Source organism: Urocitellus parryii, chromosome 5 (assembly GCF_045843805.1).
Source record: "Urocitellus parryii isolate mUroPar1 chromosome 5, mUroPar1.hap1, whole genome shotgun sequence".
In the NCBI taxonomy this organism is placed as follows: domain Eukaryota; kingdom Metazoa; phylum Chordata; class Mammalia; order Rodentia; family Sciuridae; genus Urocitellus; species Urocitellus parryii.
The window spans coordinates 9,129,338-9,155,662 of NC_135535.1; the positions used below are offsets into that span (position 1 = coordinate 9,129,338).

Genomic DNA, 26,325 nt, shown 5'->3' on the forward strand with positions numbered 1-26,325 from the left:
CAAACCTACGCAGGCACCAGAGGTGTTTTTCAGATAATTAGTTAGGTCCCAAGGCACGCCTGAATAAGCAGGAACAAGAGGACCAGAGTGCAAACATGTAGCTTTTATGTTTTTTTCCAGTAACATAAAGTGAAAAACAACTTTGCCCTTTAGGTAGCCTATATGCTGGGTTTAAAATTAACTACTAAGAAACCTATTGCTTCCCCCGCGTGAAGACTGCCTTTTTACCCTATAAAAATCTCTGTATCCCCAAGCCCGGTGTGCCAGCTCACCAAAGCTCCGGCTGAGGTTCTGCTGGGCACCCGCAGGCGCCTGTGTCCCAATAAACAGACCTCTTGCTTTTTGCAGCCAGTGTTTCGTGTGATTCTCCTTGGACAGGGAAACGGGGGTCTTTTCAAATGTTTATTAATTCACTTTACAGAAGAAAAAACTTATTGGTAACAAATATTTTATGAAAAAGTATATTTTTTCAAAACAAAAATACACTTTCCGCATGTTTGCAAAGGTCTTTACTGTCTGGCTTAACAGAGGACACAAACTCCCTTGGTGTAAGTTGCTTAGATAGAAGCACCTGAAACCAAATGCGGCCTCACGATGTCCTTTCCTAAAACTAGAGAATGCAACGCTCGGCCCCGCGCCACGCCTCGCCAGCCCAGGAGAATAATTGACCAACCAAGCTCGAGTACTGCAGGCGACTTCCGGGAGAAGGCGTGGTTTGGCTAGCAAGGAGCCTGTTGGATTAGGATTGGACAACAAATGTGTCCTTCCTCGCCTTGACCCGCTCCCAGTTCCGGCCCTCCTTCCGTGCCCGAGTGCACCTTTAACGCATGCGTCGTGTGGAAGGTGGGGACTTCCGCCGCCCACTCCGGAACCCTCTGTTCTAGCGCGGGTTTCCGCGGAGACAAATAAAGCCATCAGCGCGGAAGTAGCGTGGGCCGGGTCAGGCGCAGTCATGTCGGCCGCGTTGCTGCGAAGGGGTCTCGAGCTGCTGGCGGAATCCGAGGGTGAGGAGGGATTTCCTGGGGGCGTCCGGCGCGGGCTGGAGGACGGTGGGAGCCGCATGCAGAAGCCCCGGGGTAAGGAATGACCCGGGCCGACTCAGCCACGGCGTGATGGCAGCAGCACCACCAAAGTCTCTCTTCCCTACAGCCTCCCGGGCCGCGCCAAGCCAGGCCAAGCCGAGCGGAGCTCAGCTGAAGCGGGCTCGGAAGGCGAAGGCGAGCCAGGCCCAGAAACTGCGAAACTCAGCCAAGGGAAAGGTGCCCAAATCGGCGCTGGGTGAGTTGCGGGAGGGTCTGGACGTGCTGCCCCAGGTTTGGGGACGGCGCCCTGGAGGAGGTGGCACTTGAGGCAGGACTTGATACGTTCCTTGGATATGGCGCAGCGGGGCCCTGGACGTGCGGGAGGAGGAAACACGTAGTAAGGGCCCTCCTGGACCGCGGCCCTGGCGGGGATGTAAAAGACAAAGGTGCTCTGAGAGGGGTTTGGAATAAAGGCCAAGTCAGCCTCCTTTAGGCTGAGAGCAGGTGGCGGCGTGAGAGTGAGAGTGGCCAAGTGAAAGGAAAAGACTAGTCTAGGAAGAATAGCTTGTGTAGAGGTCCTGAGTGAGAAAGGAGCTTGTGGCCTTTGAAACATGTAGTGAACAAGGATTAAGATGGAGCACTTAACAGTTGAATACCTCCAGGTGCTGTTCTAAGCCCTATGCAAATTGTAACTCGTTTGATCCCCATACCAACCCGGTGATGTTGGCACAGCTATCACCCCCATTTTACAGATGCAAAAAGAAATACCTGACCAGATGGAACATATGGACACTAGGCAGTGTGTCTCCAGAGTCCTGCTTTTTTTTTTTTTTAAAGATAGACTTTATTCAGAGAGAGAGAGAATTTTTCAATATTTATTTTTTAGTTCTCAGCGGACACAACATCTTTATTTTATTTTTATGTGGTGCTGAGGATCGAACCCAGCGCCCTGCGCATGCCAGGCGAACAGCGTTACCGCTTGAGCCACATCCCCAGCCCCCAGAGTCCTGCTCTTTAGCTTCATTCAAGTGGGAGTTGCTGTGCTTAATGCAGTGCTGATAGCAGCAGAGATAACAGAGAATTGTGCAGTTGCAAGGTATTGAGGAGGGAGCATCATGGGCTGGAGTGGTGATTTGACTGTGAAGAGGGATCCCAGTTTATAGAAGAACTCTTAGGAATGGTGCTGCTGTTAACAGAATAGAAAGCCTTGGGGAGGAGCAGGTGTGGGCAGGATGGGAAACACTGTTGGGTGTCTTTGAATCCACAGGGCTTGGTGCATAAGAAGTGTTTATGTATTTGCTAGAGTTAGAAATGACAAGGAGGAAACAGCAGGAGCAAAGATGTGGAAGCAGGGAAGTGGGACAGACTGGAGCACCAGTGAAATGTGCTGTGCCACAGGAGCTTAGTCCCCAAGAGGCCATTCCTGCCCATTCAGCCCTTTTCTTCACCACTCTGTCACTGGGGTTCCTTTTTGCTGTCTCCCTTGCTGGACTGGGAGTTCCTCACACCAGACTTCCGTTGGGCTTGTGTGTGGCCCTGATGTCCAGCCCAAGGGTGGGCACATAATTGATGGGTATAAGGAACAGCAAGCCTTGGCAGCCACCCCACAAAATACCTCTGTGGCTGCTCGTTGGTCTAGGACGCCTCACCTCTTGTCTGGATTATTGCCAGAGCCTCCTTGCTGGTCTCTACCTTCCACCCACTACTCTCCTAGTAGTCTCATTCTAATCAGCACCAAGGGGATCTCAAGTGATCCTCAAGCCTTGTTTCCCCTTTACCTCACCCTTCCATGTCTCCTGATGTTCTCCATAAGAGCCCTGAGTTTTCAGTGTTTGAACTGGTTGCTCCCTCTACCCAGACATGTGCCCTTCCCCAAACGTCCACAACTCTTGTCTTTTGGGTCTTTGTTCTTGTGTCATTCAGTGAAATTTGCTTCTTAGACCTTCCTATATTGAAATTGCAGCCCTCTACCCCTGGCTCTTTTCTATCTCCTATTTTTCTCTATAAAGTGAATCAGTCTCAAAACTATTGTTTACCTGGTTTCCCATCTTTTCCCACTTACTACAGTATAAGTTGTATGAGGGCAAGCGTTTTTGCTGTTTCTTGCTGTGTGCCCAACACCCAAATCAGAGCCTGACACAGTTGTGCTAGGGACATATTTGTTGAAAGAGTCAGGACCAACTGGGAACCCCAGGGGCCTACAGGTGAGGGTTTAGTAGGACCTACCTGTGTGGAAAACAGATTTGGTCAGGAAGTGCCCAGACTGTTGCAGTTATCCAGGATGGGCCTTTGGCAGGGCCAGGGACCCAGGAGACTTCCAGAGAGTAATTCTAAAACGAGGGTCCTTGCTTGCCACCCACAGCTGAGTACCAGAAGCGAGAGTGTCAAAACCATCTCAGAACAAACCTGAAGTTTATGACCAGCAAGAGAAGCACGGTAGAGGAGTCTGTGACCCAACAGGTTTGTCCTGGAGAGTGATGGCTGAGGCCTTTCCTCAGAATGCATGGTATCTCTGCCCTGAGTACAGGGTGGAAGTTGGGCTAACCCATGAAGGTCAGCAGAGTGGTTGGGGAGAGGATGGTCCAGCCCTACCTTGAGCCATACTCCCCTGTGACCTTGTGGGCCTTGGTCTGCTTTTCTGAAAATAGAAGCAGTTTGCCCTCACTTTGTACACTCCCTAGATTCTGCGCCAAAACCGGGGCCGCAAGGCCTGTGACCGGCCTGTGGCCAAGACTAAGAAGAAGAAGGTAGCCGAGGGTACTGTGTTCACTGAGGAAGACTTCCAGAAGTTCCAACAAGAATACTTTGGCAGCTAGGCTTCCTGGAGGGACCCATGGGAGAGGCACTTGGGCCCATCTTCCTAGGACTTCCCTGCCTCTGCTGGCCTTGGGACTCAGCCAAGCCAGGCATAGCCAGCAGATGATGCACGACCAGCCTGGTTCAAGGAAGCCCCATAGCCGGAAGCACTGGAAGATAGGAATGGAGCTAATGAGCTAGAAGCCTTGGAGCAGATTTATACTCAAACTGGAGCTGACCTTTGCAGGCTTGGTTGTTGAAAGAGTCATGAGGGGCCATTTGCACCTGCCAGAAAAGAACACTTCTTTTTGCTTTGCCCAGGTAAGGCCTCTGGGCTGTTTGTTGGTAATGGGCCCTTAGGGATTGCGCTCCAGGAACATGAAGGTGGCTGCTCGATGGGCTTCTGGGCCCTAATAAACATGACCTGAGCTATGTGCTTCTGATCTTTTATGGGGTGTCTTCCATCTCCTCTGGAACTCCCCCCTGCATGGATCTAGGAGCTCCATGTCAGAATTCTTCCAGTCCAGGCCTAGGGCAGATGGCCATCCAGGGAGCTGTTTGCCCAGCTCCTCCCTAGAGGTGTGCTGCTGTTATTTTTGAGGCAAAAATAACATTTGCAGCTGCTGGGAGCTTTGTTCCAGGCAAGAAGGCAAGTCTGGGGAGGACAGAAGTGCAGCTGCCTCAGCTACCCCCAGGAGGCTGGGCTCTGCTATGGGCACCAGTAGGTGGTTTCTGCCAGTTCCCCCACAGCACCCAGGTTTCCTGCTCTGGTATGAAGCCCACTGGATCCTTCCTGTGTCACATAGGGTAAGGCAGTTTCCCGGCATTGGGAGGCATTGGGAGTAGTCCGGAAGAAGCAGTGTCTTACTCTGATCTGCCTGAGCAGGTTGTACTTGAGCCACACCACCACAGGAGGGCAGACTGGGCCCTTTCCAGCAGGCAGTGACAGGACAGGTAGGGGATAGGTAGTGTGGAATGAATGGTGCAACTTAGCAGAGGCACACAGTGGCCCCATGGAGGACTAGGGGCCTCTAACAACCACCCCTCCCCTAACCTGAGAACTCCCAAGGTTTCTGTGGGTCCTTTGAGGTTGGGTAGGTCAGAGGTGGGAATGACAATCTGCCAAAACGTTGGCAGGCCCCCTGAAGAAAGCAGAGGGCTGGAGCTGTAGCTCAGTGGCAGAGAACTTGCCGGGCAGGTGTGAAACTGGGTTCCATCCTTAACACCACATTTAAAAAATAAAAAGCAGGGCATGGGGTTGTGGCTCAGAGGTACAGTGCTTACCTTGCAGTGTAAGACCCCTGAGTTAAACATTGTATCCTTCAACTTTTTTTAAATAAAAATTTTAAAAAGCAGGTTTTTAATAGTTTGCCATACACACACTCTGGCCTCTTCCTAGCCTTTAGTTGCTCACTTTAGTGGGTACACAGGAGGGGAAACTGCCTAAAAGCAGTTTGGAGTCAGGTCATATTTCCAGGTGGCCTCTACCTGCTTTAGGAAGCTCAACCTACTGCCTGCCTATCCAGGTCAGGGCAGGCAGGAGAGGGTGCCACCAATCCTAACTGTAGCAACCAGGACTTTGAGGGCCTCCCAAGCAGGGACTGTTCCAAAGGAGTGATGATGGATCTTCCAACTTTTCCCTCCTGCTGGTTTTTGCTGGGGGTGGGAGGGCCACATTCTAGCGTCTTTGGACAGCTGTTAACTGTCTTAAGCAGCTTAGCAAGGAGCTGGCTCAGCACTCAGCTCATATCATAGTGTAAGGATGACCAGGCTCCAGGGCCCCTTCCTAACGAGGTCACACCCATCACCATACACTCAGATGCTTCCTGCCTCTCAAAGGTAAAGAGATTGGGCTTTACCAGTGCCTCTGGGTCAGGGAGCTGCAGGAAACACAGCCAGCATCCCAGCTTTGGCTGTGCTGATCCTCTTAGCACCAGTTTTCATGCCAAATGAGGGCACCCCACACCCTTGTGTGACTGATGACTCCCATCAGGGTGGCTGAGTCATTTTCCAAAGCTGCTGTACATCTCAACTTTCAGGCCTCCTGTCACCACCTGGCACTCACAAGATGAGATGGCTATCTCCTTGTGGATACATGGCTACCACCAGTCTTTTAAAATATATATATATATTTTTTTTTTTTTTGGTGGACACATCTCTATTTTAGTTTTATGTGGTGCTGAGGATTGAATCCAGGCCCTCACATTGCTTTTTTAGCTAAAGTCCCACCCCACAACCATAGACTGCCTTTAAGTGTCCTGGAGTCACCTACTAGTCAGTGACCTAAATCTAGCAGGCTTAGGTCAAATCCTTATATTTTACATAAAACCTGTGTAGGTAGTTTCCCATTCAGGGAAAAAGGTGAGCAGGGCCTTGTACCCACATGCCACAATAGGGCCTATATTACCCAAGACAGTTCCCCTCCAACGAATCCAAATATGGGGAATATAATCCTCAGCTGTCCTGCCTAAAGGCTTACCTGGGGAGCCACTAAAGAGGCCACTGCAGAATTCAAATCTTCCAAGTGGAACCTAATCCTCTTGTGCACTTAAGTTCTGGGTGACCTCATCTTGGTATTAACAGGTGTTGGCCCAAAGCCAAACAAGGGAACAGGTGAAACCCAGGCAGCCCCTCCCTCTACCCTGCCAGCTGTCTCAGAACTGAGTAAAAGCACAATGAAGCATCTGGCCCAACAGCCTTCTCCCCTAGGGATCAAATAGAAACCACCAGATCTGAGGAAACCAGGCCCAGTGGAGTTGAAGACGCTCAGTACTCCAGGATCATCCCTTGTGAAAATATCCTCTGGTTACACAAAGAGGGTGTGTGTGTAAGGGGGGTTGCTTGAAGAGGGGTTCCTTACCAGAGTCAAGAAACACAGCAAGACTGAACTATTACTTTAGCTACAAAATAATTTATTACAACACAGCTTCAGCACAAGACACCTATGTACAAGCACAGCACTCCTGACTACCCTACTGAGGGACCCTTTTTTTCCCCCTTGCTTTGCGGACCTCTTCTATCAAATCTTTCAGATATTGGATCTCCTTGGCCAGAGAATCTGCCTTCTCTTTCAGAGCCTCATTCTTCTTTTCTAGCTCTTTACACTCACCAGTGAGTGCTTCCTGTTCTGCCCTCTTCTTCTGGCGGTACCTGGTGGCTGCTGTCTTGTTTTGCTCCATTTTTTTCAACTTTTTATCCAGCTTCTCACCTTTTACTTTTGCTATAACCATTTTATCCCCAGGAGGGTCATAAGGTTTGGGGCGGTTAGACCCACAAGGGCCACCTGGAGATGGCAGGCTGACATTAGGAGAGCCCTTAGAGGTAGAAGGGCTATGCTGGGGAGAGCCCAGGTAGGACTCTGGGCTCATGCAGATGCCACTGTCATTATCTGAGGGGCCATCTTCCTCCTTGACACACTGAGGGATCATAGTACCATAAGCAGCAGAGTCGGGCTTCCTCTCTCCTTCAGAGATATCCACTTCACTGCCGAGCTCTAAGCTAAAGGAATGATCTTGAGTGGAAGAAAGATCCCCAGGGGAAAGGGAAAGAGGTTGAAAGAACGTGAAAGGGGCAACCTGGTCTGTTTTTGAACTTTCTGGGAGATGGCCAATTAGGTTCACTACCTGGGGTGGCTCCTTATTAGTCTCCTGGACTAGAGGGGGAAAGAGATCACATGTATCATATAACGTGGCCAAAAGCTCATCTGGCATGGTTTCCAGGTCATCTATACTCAACAGGGCATCAAAGTCAAACTCCTTCAGATCCATTTTCTCCAACATCCAATCTGTCCCGGAGAAGGCATCCTCTGCAAAAGAATTCAGAGTGAAGGATGACGGGAGCCAGTTGAGTCACTTACATTACAGACCCTAGACCCATCACGAATGGCCACACATGGGCACCTTCAAGTGGCCCACTCACCCTTGCCAGTGTCTGAGGCATCGACCAACCCATCCACAGCCAGCCACTCGGAGGAGCCCGCCTTAGCCTTGTCGCCGGAGAACCCATGAGGTTTGAAGTGCTTGGCCACCTCCAGGTAGTCATCTAGGAGACCTAGGCTTTCTTCAGCCCCCAAACCCGACTGGTCGAAGGGGGACATCAAGTCCCCCGCCAACACCTCGCTGCTCAGTAAGCTCATCTCGGTCATGTTGTGGGGCTTTGCTGGAATCGAGGAATGTGCTTAATTCGAAGGTGTCTCTGTCGATTACAGCAACGCTGCTGCTGGATGCCGTGAAAAGCCTGGATGGGAATCAGTAGACAAGACCCCTTAGAGGTGGGCTGGGCTGGGAATCCCATCACACACGCAGGTGGCGAGTCTGGAGCACGTGGCGCCAGGGCCATTGTGTCCGCCTTCCCTGCCTCCAGCTCAGGTTGCACAAAATGGACGCGGAGGAGTCTCGGCCATTCCGCAGCCGGTCACCCAGGGGAAGGCACTCGTCCCCACTTCCAAATAGGGCCACCGCCCCGCCCCGTGACTCACGGCCCCGCCGCCATCTTGGCTGCTGCCACGTTCGCGGGGCGGCCGGGACCCCAGCGATTCCAGGAGTGCCGAGGGCCGGGAGCGCCCGCGCCCCGGAAACGCCAAAACAAGGACCGCGCGTCCGGGCGCTCATAAAACCGCTTCCCCCTCGGCGACGCGCCCGGCAGAAAGCCGCGCCCAGCCAAGCCGAGAGCCCCCGCCCATGCAGGGCGCCCGGCAGCGCGGTCCGCCCCGGTACTCACGCCATGGCTAAGCCGTCAGGGGTTGCCGCTGCAGAGCCTGGTGCTGCTGCCGCCGCTGCAAAGGCCAACGCTGCCGCAGGCACTGCTGCCTCTAATACGCCATGGTGGCCGCGCGCCCTGCGGGGGGAGGAGGGAAGGCCTACGCTCAATCGCAATTCTACGTCTACCGGCGGACGGGACAGAAATGGCCGTGCGCGGCGCCCGCCGGCTCTTTATAGGCTCCGCCAGTGGGACGCAGCACAGAGCGCATCCTTCCGCTGCGACCACGTGACCTTAGCCATCGACTCACTCGTTCCCATATGTGTGATCTCCCCACCGGCGCCAGCCCTGTCTGTATGCCAGGGAAGTAGTTTTGGAGGGAGAGGAGTTTATTCAAGGTCTCATGAAAGAAAAGGGCGCACTATTTTACAGGAGCCCTACAACGTAGGAGTCATGTCCTTCCCTCGGCAGCCGCGGGTCGCGGAGGGATCTCTCAGACACGCCTCGCTTCCGGTGTTAGCTGAAAGGGCGGGGAGAGAAGTTTTTCTTGCCAGGGAAGCTTTTTTTAGAAGACCTAGCCGCCTGGTTATCGCGCGAGATGCTGATGGGAAGCGCGCGTCGAGCCGATTGGCCCATGCGTGGTGAATCATGTCTATTTTGAGTTCCTATTGGCTCCAGGCCTGAAGTGGGCGGGCTGTTCAGCAAGCCCAAGATCCGGGTGGGTAGGAGCCCCTCGCAGGGCGGTCACCTCTGTTCTTGTTTGAGACCCTGGGGCTTCAGTGGCTCCCTCAGCCCGGCCCCTTGCCGAGCGGTCACAAACGGGCCGGCTTCCGCTAGCAGGCAGCTTTACCCGGGACGCCGCAAACAGTGGCAGCCGGGCCTGGCTGGGGGTCCTTCCTACTCGGAATTAGCCAAATGACAGCCCAAGTCCCCCCTCCCACCCACCAGGGCGCTCGCTCCCTTCCGGACGGTTGAGCTGCTTCCGACCCGGAAAGGTCACTGAAAGTCACCTGGCCCAAGACTTTATTTTCCAGTGGAGCCGACAGCGAGCGGCTGGCCAGGCCGCCCCAGGTAGGCTCGAGGACCGCAGCAGAAATCGGGGACTGGGACGGCGCTCCTGGTGGGGCCTCATTGGGCGGTCACCCGAGCCCTACCCACCTTCACTCAAGGGCCAGCTCTGCGTCCCTTCTCTGAGCCCGAGTCCGGAAGGATGCGTGTCGTCTCCATATTCTATGTTCACGTTGCCCATTCGAAAATAAAAGTATGAGGACTTCGGCTCGTGCAGACTCGATTCCCCCAAGAGCAGGTTTCATGCGACTGGTGTCGCCCTAGGGGAGTTCTGATTAACTGCCAGGCACGGACAGCTTCCCTACAAGCCCTCCCAATGGCCTTGTGAAGCGAAGCCTGCTCAGGGTCGTTTGGCTGGGGGCGGGGTGATGGTTAGAAACTGTGGTCCTAGTGGGCAGGGCCCGCGCCCCCACCCGCGGGAGGCCGGAGTGCCGAGAAACCTCCCTCCACAGTCCGTTCCCCTGAAGGTAGAAACCTTCCCCTCCACTTGCGTCTGCCATACAAATATCATTTCTACAAATGCTGGCTCTGTCATTTATTAGCTGGGACATTTGACAAAGTGACATACCTGTTTTCTCATCGATTGAGCCTCCTCGTCCTAGGAATGGAGTGAGACCATATACATAAAGCACTTAGCAGGCTGCCTCCTACATAGTGGCCAATAAATAGTTGCTATTGTTACTATTATTAGAACTCAGGTTTCAGGCCCTGACCTCCCAATCCCATGCCATCACCTACTTCCGCAGAGGACTCCTGTTTATAGTTACATGAAACCGACACTAGAACGCGATCCAAGGCATCCTGGATGCTGGGTAAGTGTGGTTTTCCTTTCCCTATGGGGTACCATGAGACATACAGAAGTTGTCTTTCAGTGAAAGACAGTAAGAATCCTGAGCCATTATTCATGTCTTTCAAAGGAATAATTCAGGCCCCCTGGGAGGAGTGTCCTCCTTTTGCTCTACAGACTTTTGAGGCGTCTGAGGACCTTTCAAGTGGTTGAGAATTTTAAAAAGTGACACTTCCCCAGTTTTGACACTGCCAAGGCCATAGAAAAATGAGTCTGGTGGTACCTTGTCCCACCCGTGCCATTAAAGAGACTCAGGTGAAACATGTCAGTTTCTGACTGAAAAACGCAGACCCAGCACTCCCATAGTAAAACATTCTGTATCACACACAAAAGTCAAAGTTGTTGGAAAGATTTTTATTTTCTTCTTCCCATGCTGTGGAAGGACATTGTGTTCCCCAGTTAAATTTCCTCCCTCAAGGAGAAAAAAAGGATAACGATTCTCTGGGTCTCAGGGCTAAGCTGCTCCTATATAGTCCTAGCCAAGACAGGACACAGAGACTGGTGGTGGACTCCAGTCTATGAACTAACACATCAGCCACCACTGAAGGGCAGGCAAGTGACTGGAAGTTAAGTTGTAGACTTGACCTCAAGGACCAAGAACTTAATGAGGTGATCAAAAGGAAAAGGTAAACAACACCCTGTATGCAGCTGACCACAGAACCCACATTTCTGGAATTTTGGCCACTCTTTAATAAATAATTTATAAAAAGGCTACATCCTGTGGCAGGAATTAGCTCTAGTCCTAAAATGTCTCTTGCCATTCTCCCTCACCTTAAACTTAAGGCAAAAGGGCAGAGTTCTGGCAACTCTTTTGAGAGTTAATGTTCTAACCCAGTGAAAGCATACCATGCGTGGCCGAGGGCTCTGGACACAAGGTTATGCCTCCCTACAGAAACCCCTTCAGAGCCTCTCCAGGGCCCTTGATCTTGAAGCTGATGCTTCCTCTAAACCATTTGAGCTTGAGTAGAAAACAAGGAAGCAAAATCAGCTCATCCGGAATGTGAACAGGTAGATAATCACTCCGAGACCCAGCTGCCAAGAGACCACCTCAACATAGCTTTTCCAAACGTGGCCTTCACCATTTCTTTCCTTTAGTTTTAAAAAGTCAAAACCAAGTATAAAAAGAAAAATACTGCTATCCAGAACTCATTTTTTAGGAAGAGGCAAAACAGGGACAAACCAAAATAAACATGGAGTTTTTAGGTGTTCGGGATAACAATGAGTACATTTTAGGCATCAAGCTGAGTATATGATTTGCTAATCTAGATGGTGCCAACAGGATCTCCAGAGGGAGGAGGAAAAGCAGATGCTGTTCCTTCATGGCAAAAGTGGGAGACGCTGAACAGAGAGGCAGAGTAATGGGGACAGCTACTTCATCTTTCCCCAAAGAGTTTTTTAAAAAGGCAGAATTTTGCCCTCTTCCATCCAAGCAGCCCAGAGCACTTGGTCATGATCCACATTTTATTGTGAGGAAAATGGCAGCAAGAGGACAGCCAGCCCAGTCAGCAGACCCACAGGACCAAGGCTTCTCAGGACTAGTAAGAGGCTCAATTCTAAAATGAAGTTATGGTTTTGTGAAGCATAGTTATTAAGTCAGAGTTGCCCTGAAAAAGAGGAAATAAACTCATTTCCTCACCTAGATTCAGGTATGCTTGGCTTTGATAATTTGGGACTCTGAAATCTTGAGGGTCTTTTAAAGCCTTTTTTTTTTCTTATTTTTGAGTTCTTCCCAATGTTTTATATAGAATTTAGTCAGAGATGGCAACTTGGGAATTTTTAAAGTTTTATAATATTTATAAAATTTACTTTGGAAACCAAATCCTTTATCTCAACAAATAATAATCTGCTTCTGTAGCTATCAACCCTCCCCTCTACTGGGCTCTAGATGGGTCATCCGAGCTCTCAATGTCAGGTTGCACTCCATCCCCTCCACATCAGTCACCCAGATAGTACGCAGGCACACAGAGGTTTTAAACTCCCCTTTGCTTCTGATGGACAACCAGACGCTCGGCTCTGTCAAGGTTCTTGCCTTTTCAGAAACAACTGGACTCCCACAAGGACTCCTTGTGTATGTACCAGAGAAGAGGCAGAGACCAAACAGCCAGGCTACCCTAGTTCTAACCTCCGAATCTGACAAAAAAGGGACGACACCTATCTCTGCCCTAAACTCTGGGATGCCGAGGTGTCAGTGCTATTTAAAGAATCATGTCACTGTCAGGAAAGGGCTGAGACAGCTTCCCAGAATCCCACTGATGGAGAGGTAGTAAAGAATTCATAAAATAAGACTTGATGGGAGAACAAAATACTGAATAGGCAGAAAAGAAAGAGAACTGCTGCCAGCCTCTTGCTTCCAACAGGGAAAAAAAACACAAATCAGGAAGACACACTGATGAGTATTAACCACTCCCCCCTGCCCTCTGGATATACATCCATTGCCATAAGTAGAGCAATTTTAGCAGCAGGAAACAGGAAGGAGTGTGGGGAGTGCCCGCCTCCCTCTTCTGCAATTTCTTCCGGGTCCTCTCTCCCTGGCTAGCACCCATCTGCCCAGCTGTCAAGTGAAAGGCAAGACCAGGAAAAGAGGGCTGTGCATGTTCGCTTGCCCCTCGGCCTCTGGAGATGCCAGGAACGCTTAGCAAACACTCCTCTCCCACTGCTGTGGCAGACACTGCAGGAAGGAGGACTGGCTGCTGGGCCTGTCTTTACTCTAAGGCAGCCTCCTAGAAAGGCAGGGCCCACTGGGGGGGGGCCACACACAGGCACCAGGCCCCAACTGGGACTGAGTTTTCCAGCTGACACTGAGCCTCTACTGCTGAGGCTGTGTTCCTACAAGGCCTTGTTCTGTTGGCAACAGAGAAGGAAAGAGACGAAGCCAGCACCCACGGGAGGTGCTGCCCTCGCTGCCCCATGCCTCCCTTGTCTGGCTCACGGAGAGACAGTGGGCATGCAGGCCCTCCACCAGACCCTCTGAACCCGTCTCTCCCACCCCCAATCCTGTGGTCTTGCTGATGGTTCACTAAGAAATACAATCTCCAAATAACTCTGCATCCAGTTTATCCTGTGTGGGTTGACAACTGTGTTCCCAGGAGAGATGCTATCAGCACTTAAGGATTCAAGTTGAGGGGACGGGGAGGGTGGATTTGTTTTCCAGGAACCAGGGTTAAAAGCTGGCTCCTTTCCACCAGCCTCAGCCCCAGAAACCCTAAATACTGTCTCAGCACTCACTCTGCAGAGTTCAGCTTGCAAATATGCAGTCACAGCTCTTCTGTGATATTCAACTAAAAGGCAACACCTTGATTAGGCAGATATGCTCCAAGGACAAGAGCAAAACAAGGCATGAACAAGAGGAAAAGATAGAAAAGACACTGAACAGGAAGAGGCAAAAGGAAACCTGGGCCAAAATGCAAAACACCCAGTGGTCTCAACAACTCAGGCCAGCACTGCACCTTCTCAATTCATTCCAGAAAAAAATCAGCCTGGAGCAAGGCAGGGAGTAGGGAGCACAGTGTTTGGTAACAAAAATAAAAAGGGTTGGGTGAGAAAATAGGAGATCGAAGAGATGTCATTCTAATCAGCATGAAGTGACCAGGAAGATGGCCAGCAAGACAGGAGGCACCTAGGGACCCTGTGAGGCACCAGCCATGTAGCCAGCTGTTTCTATCGGAGACTCCAGTGCCTGACCGCCCAACACCTGCTCTGGCCTTCACTGCCCTACGTCTGCAGCAGCACTTCCGGCTCAGACAATGAGCAATAGAGAGTATATCCCAATTCGTCTATTTCTCCAGGGGTGAGCTCTGCAAATAAGTTCACCTTGGGGTTTAGGGCACTGGGCAGGACTCCTGCCTCTAAGTAGCTGATGAGTCCCCTCAGAGCCTGCAGGAAACGGTCAGCTAGCATATCTGGAGACCAGTCAGCCTCCTCCTGGGCCAGGTGGAGGATGACATTGGTTAGCTGGCTGGCAGTGAGGGGGCCCAGAGCTGGAGTGGACTTGCATATGGCCTTGAGTATCTTGAGGCACAGCGATCGGCAGCCTGAATCAGCCTGGTCCAAAGCCCGCAGACGCGCTGTCTCAGCAGGACGCAGGCTCAGCCGCCACAGGTTGTCATACTGGGCTAGCCGGTGTGGTCTGGCCACCAAGACAGTGTCACCAAGGGTCACTGATGGCAGGAAGTCAATGACAAGATGTTTGTCCCGCTCATACTGCACTTCAAGTGTCAGGGCCTCTGGAGGTGGAGCTGGCCGGATCACATAGTCCAAGAGGGACCCGATGGCCGGCCAGTTAATAGAGCCAGCCACAACCTTCTCAAAAGTGTCTGCTACTGTCTTTGGGGAGAGATAGCCCCCGACAACACAGCGGTCCCAGTAACTGCTACCACGAGGAAAGTACTCTGGATTCTCACGACGAACCAGGAAGAAGCCAGGGACGTTCATGATCGTGTCCTCACCAGGGATGCATGACCACAGGTTCTGCTCCAGCACAAGGGGCACAATGAGTTGGATGTGGTCGGCTGTCACCACCTGCCAGAGCAAAATTAAAAAGGTTTTGAGGGGTTTACTCTGCTCAAGGGACATGCTTCCCCACACACAGGCGCCACCATCTTGCATTCCCCAACAAGAACAGAAGCCAAGGGCTGGAGATGTGGCTCAGCGGTAGCGCGCTCGCCTGGCATGCGTGCGGCCCGGGTTCGATCCTCAGCACCACATACCAACAAAGATGTTGCGTCCGCCGAGAACTAAAAAATAAATATTAAAAAAATTCTCTCTCTCTCTCTCTCCTCTCTCACTCTCTCTTTAAAAAAAAAAAAAAAAAAAAAGAACAGAAGCCAAGAATTCTTTCATGTCACCAAAGCAATCCATGTCGTGAGGAAACCGGAAAGGAGAGATGGGAACAAGAATATAGGAAGGAGCAGTTTTCTTACACTTTCTTCAAAATTGTGAATATGACTAAAAATGAGAAGGTTAAAGATGACGTGAGCAAAACCAAAGCTGCCCAGGAGCAGGTTCACAGCAGAACCTCAGTCTGCCTGGTCAGCCCAGGACTTTCTAGACTGATGACACTACTGAGAAGCTTCTGGTCAGAGCCCAGCCCCACCCTTTGTGAGAACCACCATGTTACCTGCAGGTCGTCATAGAGGCTGCCACTCAAATACATGTCCCGAAGTGGCATGTCAGGCAACTTGGCCCGTAGGAAGCTCCGGAGCTCAGCACATATGTCCACGGCAGCTTGCTTGGCCCGAGCCTGCTCTCCAGCAGGGATGGCTGCCCGGTTCCGGTAGTAAGTAAGAAGTTTCTCCTGCAGGGACATGCGGAGTCGTGACTTCTTCAAGTCTACCTGGCCCTTCCGGGCCAATGGCTTGGGCCGGGGCGGGCAGAATGTATCTGCCAAGGCAAGAGAGAGAGGCACATGAGCTCTTCCCATGCTTGCTCAGTCCACAGCTGCCTCAGCCCCAGAAAGGAGAAGGGCTGGGCACAAAGGACAAGTACCTGCACGGTGCCCGGCACAAGTGTGCTCAAGAAATCTGTGCAACGAAGGAGTAGTGATCAAGTCCAGAGGCAGTTCCAGCAGGGTAACATCCCCTCTCACCTGTGTCAAAGGCCAAAGAGTCTGTGGGAAGGGTCTGTAGGGACCGGCTCAGGCCTGTCTTCATGTCCTTGTTCAGCAGTCGGGGGGAGCCCATCCAGTTTGGTTCTTCCCAGCTCCTTTTCCCTGAATGACTCAGGCGGGTGGGACTGGTTGGGGCACTGATTGCCCGGTCATACATCTGAAATGGCACAGAGGGCCCAGGACATATACCTGCCTTTCCTTCTCTATTTCCTTCCAATCCCCTGCTCCCCAGAAGTTTGGCCCTAGTAAGTGCCAATTACTTCTTTTACCTATGCTCAGGATTGAACTCAGAACCTAGCACATGCTAGGGAAGCACTCTACCACCAAGCCACATCCCCAGCCTCCACTACTTTGTTTTTTTCCAGTGGTGTCGTACTGGGGAATTGAACCCAGGGGCACTCCACCAATCAACTACATCCCCAGCCCTTTTTATTTTCTATTTTAAGACAGGGTCTAGCTAAATTGCTAAGATTGGTCTCAAACTTAAATCCTCCTACCTCAGCCTCCCAAGTTGCTGGGATTACAAGCATGTACCACCACACGTATATGTACTTATGTGTACTTTTGAAATGGAATTTTTTCATTTATCATTTTGATCATTTCCTCATATGACTAGGATGCTTCCACATTTTCTGACTATACATTCATATATTATGAATACACCATGATTTTGAACAATGATTCATTTATTTAACAAATAGTGCCAAGCACAGTAGTGGACACCTGTAATCCCAGCTACTTAGGAGGCTGAGGGAGGAAAATCACAGGTTCAAGGTCAGCCTCAGCAATTTAGCAAGACCCTCAGCAACTTGGCAAAACCCTGTCTCCAAAAATTAAAATAAGGGCTGGGGTTTTGGCTCAGTGTAGAGTACCTGCCTGGCATGTGTGAGGTACTGGGTTCAATTCTCAGCATCATATATAAGTAAAAAAATAAAAATCCATCAAAAATTTAAAAATATATATATTTTAAAAAATTAAAATGAAAAGGACTGGGGATATAGATTAGTAGTAAAGTGCCCTTGGGTTTAATCCCTAGAACAACAACAAAAAAAAATCATCCCTTGGTATTCCAGGGGAACACCCTAAGGTTTCTAAAACCTTCTGATGCTCAAGTTCCTCTGAGGGCACAATACACTGCATTTAACCTATGTACTTTAAGTCATCTGCAGATTTTTTATAATATCTAATGTAATGGTAATGCTATATTCTTAAACAGTATTGTTTAGGGAATAATAACAAGGAAAAAAGTCTCTACAAGTTCAGTACACTTTTTTTTTTTTTTGCAGTGATCAAAACCAGGGCCTCACACATGCAAGGCAAGCACTCTACCACTAAGCCACATCCCTGGCCCCCCAGACACATTTTAAATATTTTCGATCTGTGGCTGGTTGTGTCTGTGGATGTGGAACCCACAGATAAAGAGAGCTGACTTTATCGGGAGGCTACTGCATGCTGGGCATTTTTCTAGGTGCCAAGAATAAACCATCAAGCCAAAGAGGCCCAAATCCCTGCCCTCATCAGTTTCTAGTCTCCCAGAGAGATATAGGCAAGACATAACAAACAAGCTAAATATAAAGTACACAGGTAGAGATGAGTGTTTAAAAACAAAAAAGTAGGCAAGGGAAATAGAAGTATGCAATTGGTGTAGTGCCACTATTTTAAAGGACACTTCAGTTATTTGCAATTTTTTACTTGCCAGGATACATTTATTTGTATTTCCAATCATTTCTTTAGGGCAGAGTCCTGGAAACAGACTCAAGGCCTCAGATATCTGATTCCAACACCAAGTTAGACCGGCAGTATCAAAGTCTTGTTTCTACTGAGCTCTACTCTGTGAGGCTGCCTTACTGCCTCCCACCCCTGGCCCTGGCTGTGTGCACTTACCCGCTTAACCGCCAGTGTGGCGATGCCCAGCATGGCTGCTCCACCCACCCCCAGCACCAGCCGGGCATTGGAGAGCACAAAATCAATGGCTGTGCCAATGCCATTGTCATCCTTCTTGCCTTTGCGCTCACCAGCGCCTGCCATTGCTCACCTGCGAATGAACAAAGAACACAGCTATCACCACCTGGGACCTCAGGAACCATGCGCCTTGCGCCCCCTCTCCTGTCAAGGTCAGGTCTTGCCTCTAGCACTCAAGCCTAGGGCCTAAAGAAAGGCACCAGATCTTATGATATAACTGGATACAAGGGAGGGGAAACTGACCATGTTTACTGTGGGTAAACCGCCCCGTGATCTGCAATCAGAGAGCATGAAGTTCACTGTCAGTCCTTGTTATGAACACAAAAGTGACCAAACACCCTGTACATAGAAACACAACTACAAGTCCATGTGAGAGAAAGTGATCTCTTTCACTTTGTGAATGCTGCTACTTGACAAATGCTTGTTTCTTGGGGAAAGTACACAGTGGGACTACCAAAGCTCAGGTAATGCCGAGAAAAAAAACACAACACTCTAGTCTCAGCTGTAGACTAGAAAACTAAACCAACCAATCAGCCATCTGCTCAAATGTCCTGTGAACTCAAAACACAGTCACCTACAAAGTGTACATGACACAAACCAGAAGAGGCCTCCTGCCTGGTGCTCAAGCAAGGCAAGTACACACTTGCTCCCGGGCTACATCTTGGAATCATCCTGATTAAAGTAGCCCTGAGCCTTTCCCTAGTAAAGGAGGGCCTTGTGGGCCATACCTGACTCCTGCTCCCAGCCTGCTGCTCTCTCCCACTGCCTGTGACCTATATTTCAGGAAATACCCGGAAAAATGAAATTGTGTACCATGTGGTATCTTCCAATATCAGATCACATTTCTCAATACCCTGTAACAACAGGATATTACTAGTGTCACATCTCATGCCCCTGCCTATCCTTCTGTGCCCCTCAAAAAAGAAATACTTCTGACTATACTCATTCCAGCAATTGCATGGTATTCTAACAAAAACATGGGCTTTACAGTAGGAAATCGTGAGACTGAGAGTTTGCCTAGAGCCCTGACTAATTAGCTGGGTGACCGCAAATGGTTACTTAACCCCTCAGCTATGAAAAGGGGAAAATGATCCCCACATGGCCCCAAATCACAGGCTGCAGTGAGGAAAAAACTCTGTTGCAATGCTGTCTGTGAACATTTTATAAACTGTAAACATGTTCCACAAATGAGGGCTGTCATTAAGTTATTTAAGATTCCCATCTACAGGGCACAAGGTCAGTTTCCAGGAAGCACTCGACAGTCCCACCTGTCCTCTAAGGCAATCTGCACCTTTTCAGGTGGAGCTACACTGGCCCCTAAAACTCATGCTGAAACTATCCTGGGCTTCAGATTGAAACTATTAAGTACAGCAGGCTTGTTAAAGACTCTCCTGCCCTAATGCAATGCCCCCACCCCATCCAAGGACCAGGTGACATCATAGATCGGGTAACCTGGAGGAGAAAGAGCATTCACAAGCTCCTACAAGGAGATGCCATCCTTATTCTAACTTAATTCAACCTGCTTGGTGAAACTGCTCTCCGTGGCACATCCTGCAGCCCACTAGCTGAGAGGAACTCCACCTTCCAAGGAGGTGGGGCCTGGTTCCTTAGGGCAATAAAGGACCAGTGTGGTTTAATAGGTTTAGTTTGATTTGCTAGATGAAAAAAGTTCTGGCGATCTGTTCCACAACAATGTGCATAAGCTTAATACTATTGAAGTATATACTTAAATGCTTAAATAGTTTAAGAAACAAAAAAAGAAGCCAGGCATGGTAGCACACGCCGGTAATCCCAGCAGCTTGAGAGGCTGAGGCAGGAGGATCATGAGTTTAAAGCCGGCCTCAGCAAAAACAAAGCACTAAGCAACTCAGACCCTGTCTCTAAATAAAATACAAAATAGGGTTGGCTTGTGGCTCAGTGGTTGAGTGTCCCCGAGTTCAATCCTGGTACCCGCCCCTGCCCGCCAAAAAAAAAAAGGAACTCTGAGCTGATTCTGACTCTGGCCAGGACTAGGTATGCCAACATTTTGGACAAGTTTTACTTGTTTCCCTAGACACAAAAATGGGTAAAGAAACACTCATCACTCAAGATAGTAAGGACGATGGGTCTTGCAGCATTCTAGCTTGAAAGGTCGAGCTATGAACTTTCCAACTTAGTTTACTTGAAAGTCATAGGCTTTTTTATAAATATATCTGGCATGTACATGAGAAGAGCTAATAGCAAGTGTGGAGGCTCCTGACAGCCAAAGTGAAAGCCTCAGGAACAAAGTCCCTCTAACCTTTCCCCACCCTCCTGTCTCTCACCCCTCATTCTCTATGGCAAGTCATGGAAACCAGAACCCAAAAGCCAGCATTAAAGCCTAAAAATATTACTCCATCTTTCCCCCATCTTTTTGCAATAACATTCTCTGACCTTCTTTTGACTACAGTCCTAAGACACGCCCCCTCCCATTCCATAAAGGAGCCACAGGAGGAGATGCTACAGCTGAGGAGCCAAAGGTAACAAGGCCAGGCAGCCTTGCTGGGCTTCCCCTCTCCATCCATCACTGTAAATCATAATTTCTGTCCAGTCATTTTTCTGCACAGCTATTCACACTTCCAAGAACCTAAGCATAACAATGGGTAATTTAATCTGGGTCTTTGGGCCTTCATTATGAAGGCTCCTGTGCACATATAAAACTTTGATTAATCTATTATGCTTTTGTCTTGTTGATCTGTGTTTTCCTAGAGTGTCCCTCATGATGCTTTGTGATGGGTAGGAAAGAGAGCCCTTGTGCTGGGCACTTTACACACATTAATTCTTCACAGCAACAATCCTATGAGGTCAGTAATACTGTTAACTCCAATTTAAAGATGAAAAAAATGAGGCAGATGCTAAATAACTGGCCCATGGTAACATACCACACCAATAAGTTGTGCAGCCAGGATTTGAACCTAGGGCTTATGCTGCTAGGGAGAACTAATCTATGGGAGACCCAAACAGTTTCCAAACTCCACCTTATTCACATCTCTTCTATTACCTACTAGACCACCAGCTTTCTTGGGAACATTCTGGTGCATTCACTGCTGTGTCCTTAGGATGCAATCTTTTTTTTTTTTTTTGGGGGGGGGGGGCACTCAGCCACTGAGCCACACTCCCATCCCTTTTTTATATTTTATTTAGAGACAGGGTCTTACTGAGTTGCTTAGCACCTTGCTTTTGCTGAGGCTGGCTTTGAACTCATGATCCTCCTGCCCCAGCCTCCCAAGCTGCTGGGATCACATGCATGAACCACGGCGCCCAGACTTAGGGTACAATTTTTAACATAGTGAATATCCATTGTATAAATGAACCATAGGGAACCCCTCTTAACCTGAAGTTGTTTTTTTTTTTTTTTTTTTGAGTGGGTTGTGATAGCAAGATATAGTGTAGCTCAGAGTCAAAACAGAATAGGAACAAAGAGGCTTTAATAATTTGCTATTTCCCTTCCATATCCACTACCCCTCCCTGTGCAAGCAGGCTCCCAGGGGCATCATCCACCCCTGACCTTGTATTACCAAAGGCAGTTCTGCCAATCAATGTACATGGCTAATGAGAACCAAAAGTCATTACATAAGGCTCCTCCTCCTGATTTCCATCTCTACCCAAAACAGCACCTTCTACCCAACTGATAAGCCTTAGACCACAGCTACCCTTCATTCTGTCTCCTCCTGCCTCAGCCAACTGATTGCGCTGCCCTAGTTGTACATGCTGTATTTATATTTAACCATCCACCACAACCTTAGCCCTTTAATCCATCTGGCCAGATTCAGTGCCTCTGTTTTCTCTCACCAGTTTACTCTCCACATCACCCTGGCATGCTCCAAGACACAAATGTCACTGCATTCTTACAAAGCTGTGATGGTCCCACCACAGTCCTTAACAATGTTCTTCCAGATCTGGCCCAGCCTCAACTCCAGCCACGTGCCTTACAGATGTTTCTAGCCATTACGAAATGCAGTTCCCATGTCCAGGCACCTGCTTATTCTCGTCCCCCTGTCTGATGAGTTTCTATTTCTCATATGAGGTACACCTCAAATGTCCTCTTTTCTCCCATCCAAGTACTAACCAGGCCCGACCCTGCTTAACTTCCGAGATCAGACGAGATCGGGCGCGTTCAGGGTGGTATGGCCGTAGACAAATGTCCTCTTTTCTATAGCCACCTGGGATCCCCTCCCACCACACAGCCCAAGGTAGAGCTGTGCTTTCATTGTCTCCACAACTCTTCCTACAACCCTCAAGGATAGAGCTGCTTACATTAGAATTACTTCCCACCGATCTCCTTAGAGTGAGTTCCTTGATGGGCAGTATCATTAATCTCTCTCCCCAGAGCCCACCAGAATGCCAGGGCTATACAAGGCCTTCCGGAAAGGCTGCTGAATTAAATATGATCACTATACTGCAGTGGGACTTCTTAATAACACTGGGAGAGCTAAAGACAGCTAGCACACCCCTCACAATAGCATCCCCAGTGCTGTGTGCACACTCATTCAATTCTCATGGAACCTAAAGAGGGAGGTACTATTATTTGCACTTTCCAAATAAGGAAATGAAGGCCTAGAACAGTTTAGTGACATGCCCTAAGCCTCATAGCCATTAGCAGCAGTGCCAGGATTTAAATCTCAATCTTTGGGGCTGGGGTTGTGGCTCAGTGGTAGAGCACTTGCCTGGCATGTGTGAGGCACTGGGTTCGATCCTCAACACCACATAAAGATAAATAAATAAAGATATTGTGTCTATATACAACTAAAAAATATATATTTAAATCTCAATCTTTGAACTCTGCAGTCTGTATGCTATGCTTGCTTTATAAATTGTCTTGTAACAGAACAGCTATCTTCCAGAGCATGATCTGACCCACAGTATACCTGAATCTAACTGAAGAACAGGTGAGCTTGAAGCTGAACTCAAATGGTATTAACCAACGTCTTTCCTAACATTTTTATATATAAAGTGTTCTATGAAATAAAGTTGTGATAAAATGGTTCTGGTGGGACTTGAAACTCAGGTCCTGTTTTTCTCAATAAGAGAACCCACTTCTATTAACTTGTCCATTTCCTCCTCTGATTTCAAAGGATCAAAGGGCGGGCTCTGGTCACAAAGGAAAGGTTCTTCCTTTCCTGGTCCCCCATATTAGAAAAAAAAAAAAGAAAAAGAAAAAAAAAAAAAGAAAGAAACCTACAGGAACAAGGACCTACCTGAGGAGTCTTAATGCATCTGTGAGGAGGGGCTGGAAGAGAGCAGGAATGTCTACAGAAGGCACCTTTGTCCTCTTTCCCTTGAAATTAGAGTGGGAGGAGAAAGAGAGGATCCTAAATAAGCCCCCCTAGTTTGCTGCGGAGGAAGACGAGGCCCTTCTCCAGCTGCTTCTCCCGGGCCTCAGGATCCTCTAGCTTCTGATTTTTCCGGAACTCACGGCGGATGGAGGCAAAGTAGAAGTCTCTATCAGTGTAGCGAAGTTCTCGGCCCTGGCGCAGCAGAGCCCGATAGAGACTCAGCACCGCCTCTCGGCTCCACGGGGCCATGGGGGACTTTAGGGGCTGGGCGTCACACTCTAAGCAGAGGGAAGATATAAAAGCCTAGAATCAGAATTAATGACAGCAGAGCATACAGAGACTATGTATGGGGTCTCACTGTGTTGTCCAGACCAGCCTCCAGCTTGTGATCCTCCCTCCTTGGCTTCCCAAGCAGCTGGGACAAAAGTAGTGTACCACCACTCCTGGGGAGATCAGGTTTTCAATCCAAGATTCGGACTTCCAAGGTTACACTGTGACTTGTGGCAGGGTTAGGATTGGACTTCAGCCTCCCAACACTACCTCCAGGGAAGTCCAGAGTGTGGCTCACCAGGGCTCAGATCCTGGTCTGTGCCTGGGCTGGAATACTGCTCTGCCACTTACTTGCTATGACTCTAGGTAAAATACTTGCCCCTCTGAGCATCAGCTTCTTCACTTATGAAATGGAGATGATGCTATTATGGTACAAGTACCTACCACATAAGGTTATTTTGAGAACTGCCATGTAAAGCACCTGTTAAGTAGATGGCCATGGTCTAGAGTAGTTGATGATAAGGACTCAGCCACACTTGAGTCCTGGGCCCACCACTTATGAGCAGCATGACCTGGAGCAAGTTCCCTAACCTCTGTTTGCCTAGTTCCTCATCTGTTAGTGGGGAGAGATCATATTTTGCCCAGATGGTTGGTCTGAGTCTTAAAGTGAGTATGTTTACAGCAGCTCTCAGCACACACTGAGCCTATCAGGACAGCTACCACGGTGCCACCTCCAGGCTGATGCTCCCTGACACACTAGTTACACACGGACCACAGTAACAAGAAGCCCCACACAGGGATGGAGTAAAGTGCTTTGTCATCCATTATTACATCTAAACTGAGAGCCAGGAGGTGGTCAGCGTTCCTAACAAGTGATCCCGACTCTCCACCAGGCATGTTCTAAGCACCTCCCACCCGGGCCCCTCTCCCTCAGCAACCCCAGTGTCACGTTATCCCGTGTAAGTGGAGGCAGCGGAGCTCCCGGTGGAAGTGGCTCGCCCAGGACCCACAGCTGTGCAGGGAGGCCTGCGAGGCTCTCGGGGCGCCCTGAACTTCCCCAGCGCAGCGCCGGCACTGCCCGGCTCAACCCGCCCGACCTCGGGGTTTGCGACGTGCCTCCGCGGAAGGAACAACCTCGCGTGTCAGACACGGGGGAGCGGCGGGGCCGAGGGGCGATCTGGACTTGGGGCCCACGGCGAGTCGACCACAGCCCAGCCTGGCCGACCTCCCGGGGCGCTCGGGCCAGCCACCGTCGCTGTCCCCTTTCCCTCAGCTGCAGAGGCGCCCCCGCGGTCCCGAGGGCCCCGAGGGCCCCGGGACAAGCCGCAGGAAACGGGAGGTGCCCGATGCGGAGAGCCACCAACCCGCGGGCTGCTCCTGAAGGGCGCCGGGCGACGCGCGGCGGCCCCGCCGGTCCACGCTCGCTCCCCCGACGCCAAGACCCCGGGAGGACCCGGGAGATGAGGCGGGAGGAGCCACCGAGAGGCCGGGGGGAGGCTCAGGGCGGGCTGGGCCGGAGGCGGCCCCCGGCGGACCCTACGCCTGCTCTCACTCACCGCGGGCCGCGCGCTACCACTCCTCAGGACTCGCCACTGGCCCGGTACCTCTCTCGGGGTCACCCATCAACATGGCCCCTTTACTTCCGGGACGCGACCTTGCGCACCGAGCCGAGGGAGGGACTGAGGGGAGCCAGGAGCGGGCGGACTTCCGGTCTTCGCTCCACTGCCTCCCTCCCGAGGCGGGGCCGAGGGCTCCGTCGGGCCCCGCCCCTCGCGTGGGGATCCGCCCACTTCCCTGAGCCCCGCCTCCGTGGGTGACGTCATCCAGGGACCGGCCTGCAGAAATCTGCGGGCCCCGCCCCCGGAGTTTTTGGGGCGGCGGTGGGCCCCGCGGATTCCCAGAGTGTGCGGTGGGGAGTGATTGCGGGAGTCGCCCTCAGACTGTTAGACCGGCCACCTCCTGCCAGCCCCTGGCCGCCACGGGCTCTGGCCAGCCCCCTGCGCTGACTGCTGACCTCGGGCCCGGGCTCTGAGGGACTCTGACACCCTTATACCCTCTCTGGCTTCGGAACTCTTCCAAACCCACTTTCTCGGATCGCTTCCTTTGATCCCTCCATGCCGGGCCGGCCTCCTGGGCCTCTTGTCTCCGGGCAAACTCCAGCCCTTGCTTCCAGGTCTACCTCAAATGTCCCCGCCTTTTCCAGCCCCTTCCTCCAACCCTCAGGTTGTTTCTGGGCCCCCAGAGATGCCTGCACCGCTCTTTGTCCAACAATGAACCCGTTTCTCCGCACCTGTTCCGTGTTCTTCACCAACTGCTTCTGTCTCTCACTGTACTTCGGGTTGGTGGCCGTGTCCCTCCAGAATCTGTGAGCCCCAGTCCCCAGTGCCTCCCCCAGCCAGGGTTGCTGGGGTTTGGGACTCAGGTGAGTGGCTCTCTGACAAGTCTCCTAACCTTTCTCGCACCTAGACTGTTGGGATAAACTGTTCAGCAGGAGGGACTTGGGGAATTACAGGTAATTGTCGACTTATTCATTCTTTCAAGCCACAAATCCTGGACCTCTAAGGAGCTAGGCCCTGCTGTGGCCCCAATGGAAACTGCTATCTCAAGAGCTGGGAGATGGCAGTGCTCTGTTAGTGCGCTCCTGTAATACCAGCTACCCAGGAGGCTGAGGCAGGAGGATAGCAAAATTGAGGCCAGCCTTGTAAACTTACCAAGAACTTGTCTCAAAATTAAAATAAATAAAAAGGATTGGGGATGTATCCC

At 50.5% G+C, this 26,325-nt stretch overlaps 4 protein-coding genes across 8 annotated transcripts; 1 reads left to right on the forward strand and 3 right to left on the reverse strand.

Annotated features, from left to right (window-relative positions):
- The first annotated feature begins 838 nt into the window (after positions 1 to 838).
- Rps19bp1 (ribosomal protein S19 binding protein 1) lies at positions 839 to 4,324 on the forward strand. The gene is made up of 4 exons (XM_026405939.2): positions 839 to 1,004; positions 1,150 to 1,278; positions 3,385 to 3,482; positions 3,704 to 4,324. Exons 1-4 carry the CDS (start codon positions 953 to 955, stop codon positions 3,836 to 3,838), a joined length of 414 nt encoding a protein of 137 aa, XP_026261724.1. The 5' UTR covers positions 839 to 952; the 3' UTR covers positions 3,839 to 4,324.
- A 2,385-nt stretch (positions 4,325 to 6,709) lies between these two features.
- Atf4 (activating transcription factor 4) lies at positions 6,710 to 8,734 on the reverse strand. The gene is made up of 3 exons (XM_026405958.2): positions 8,538 to 8,734; positions 7,737 to 8,054; positions 6,710 to 7,623 (listed from the first exon to the last, which is right to left on the reverse strand). The coding sequence occupies exons 2-3, from the start codon at positions 7,960 to 7,962 to the stop codon at positions 6,791 to 6,793; spliced, it is 1,059 nt and encodes a 352-aa protein (XP_026261743.2). The 5' UTR covers positions 7,963 to 8,054; positions 8,538 to 8,734; the 3' UTR covers positions 6,710 to 6,790.
- Positions 8,735 to 10,770: 2,036 nt separating this feature from the next.
- On the reverse strand, positions 10,771 to 23,301 carry Mief1 (mitochondrial elongation factor 1). Of its 5 annotated transcripts, XM_026405927.2 has the most exons (5): positions 23,215 to 23,301; positions 17,921 to 18,071; positions 16,016 to 16,193; positions 15,548 to 15,810; positions 10,771 to 14,949 (listed from the first exon to the last, which is right to left on the reverse strand). In XM_026405927.2, exons 2-5 carry the CDS (start codon positions 18,062 to 18,064, stop codon positions 14,143 to 14,145), a joined length of 1,392 nt encoding a protein of 463 aa, XP_026261712.2. In that variant the 5' UTR covers positions 18,065 to 18,071; positions 23,215 to 23,301; the 3' UTR covers positions 10,771 to 14,142. The 5 variants fall into 5 exon arrangements, with proteins under 5 accessions (XP_026261712.2, XP_026261713.2, XP_026261714.1 ...); XM_026405928.2 differs by lacking the exon at positions 17,921 to 18,071; XM_026405929.2 differs by lacking the exons at positions 16,016 to 16,193; positions 17,921 to 18,071.
- Positions 23,302 to 23,313: 12 nt separating this feature from the next.
- On the reverse strand, positions 23,314 to 25,201 carry Miurf (mitochondrial elongation factor 1 upstream open reading frame). The gene is made up of 2 exons (XM_077798696.1): positions 25,119 to 25,201; positions 23,314 to 23,570 (listed from the first exon to the last, which is right to left on the reverse strand). The coding sequence occupies exon 2, from the start codon at positions 23,539 to 23,541 to the stop codon at positions 23,329 to 23,331; it is 213 nt and encodes a 70-aa protein (XP_077654822.1). The 5' UTR covers positions 23,542 to 23,570; positions 25,119 to 25,201; the 3' UTR covers positions 23,314 to 23,328.
- Between the last annotated feature and the right edge of the window lie 1,124 nt (positions 25,202 to 26,325).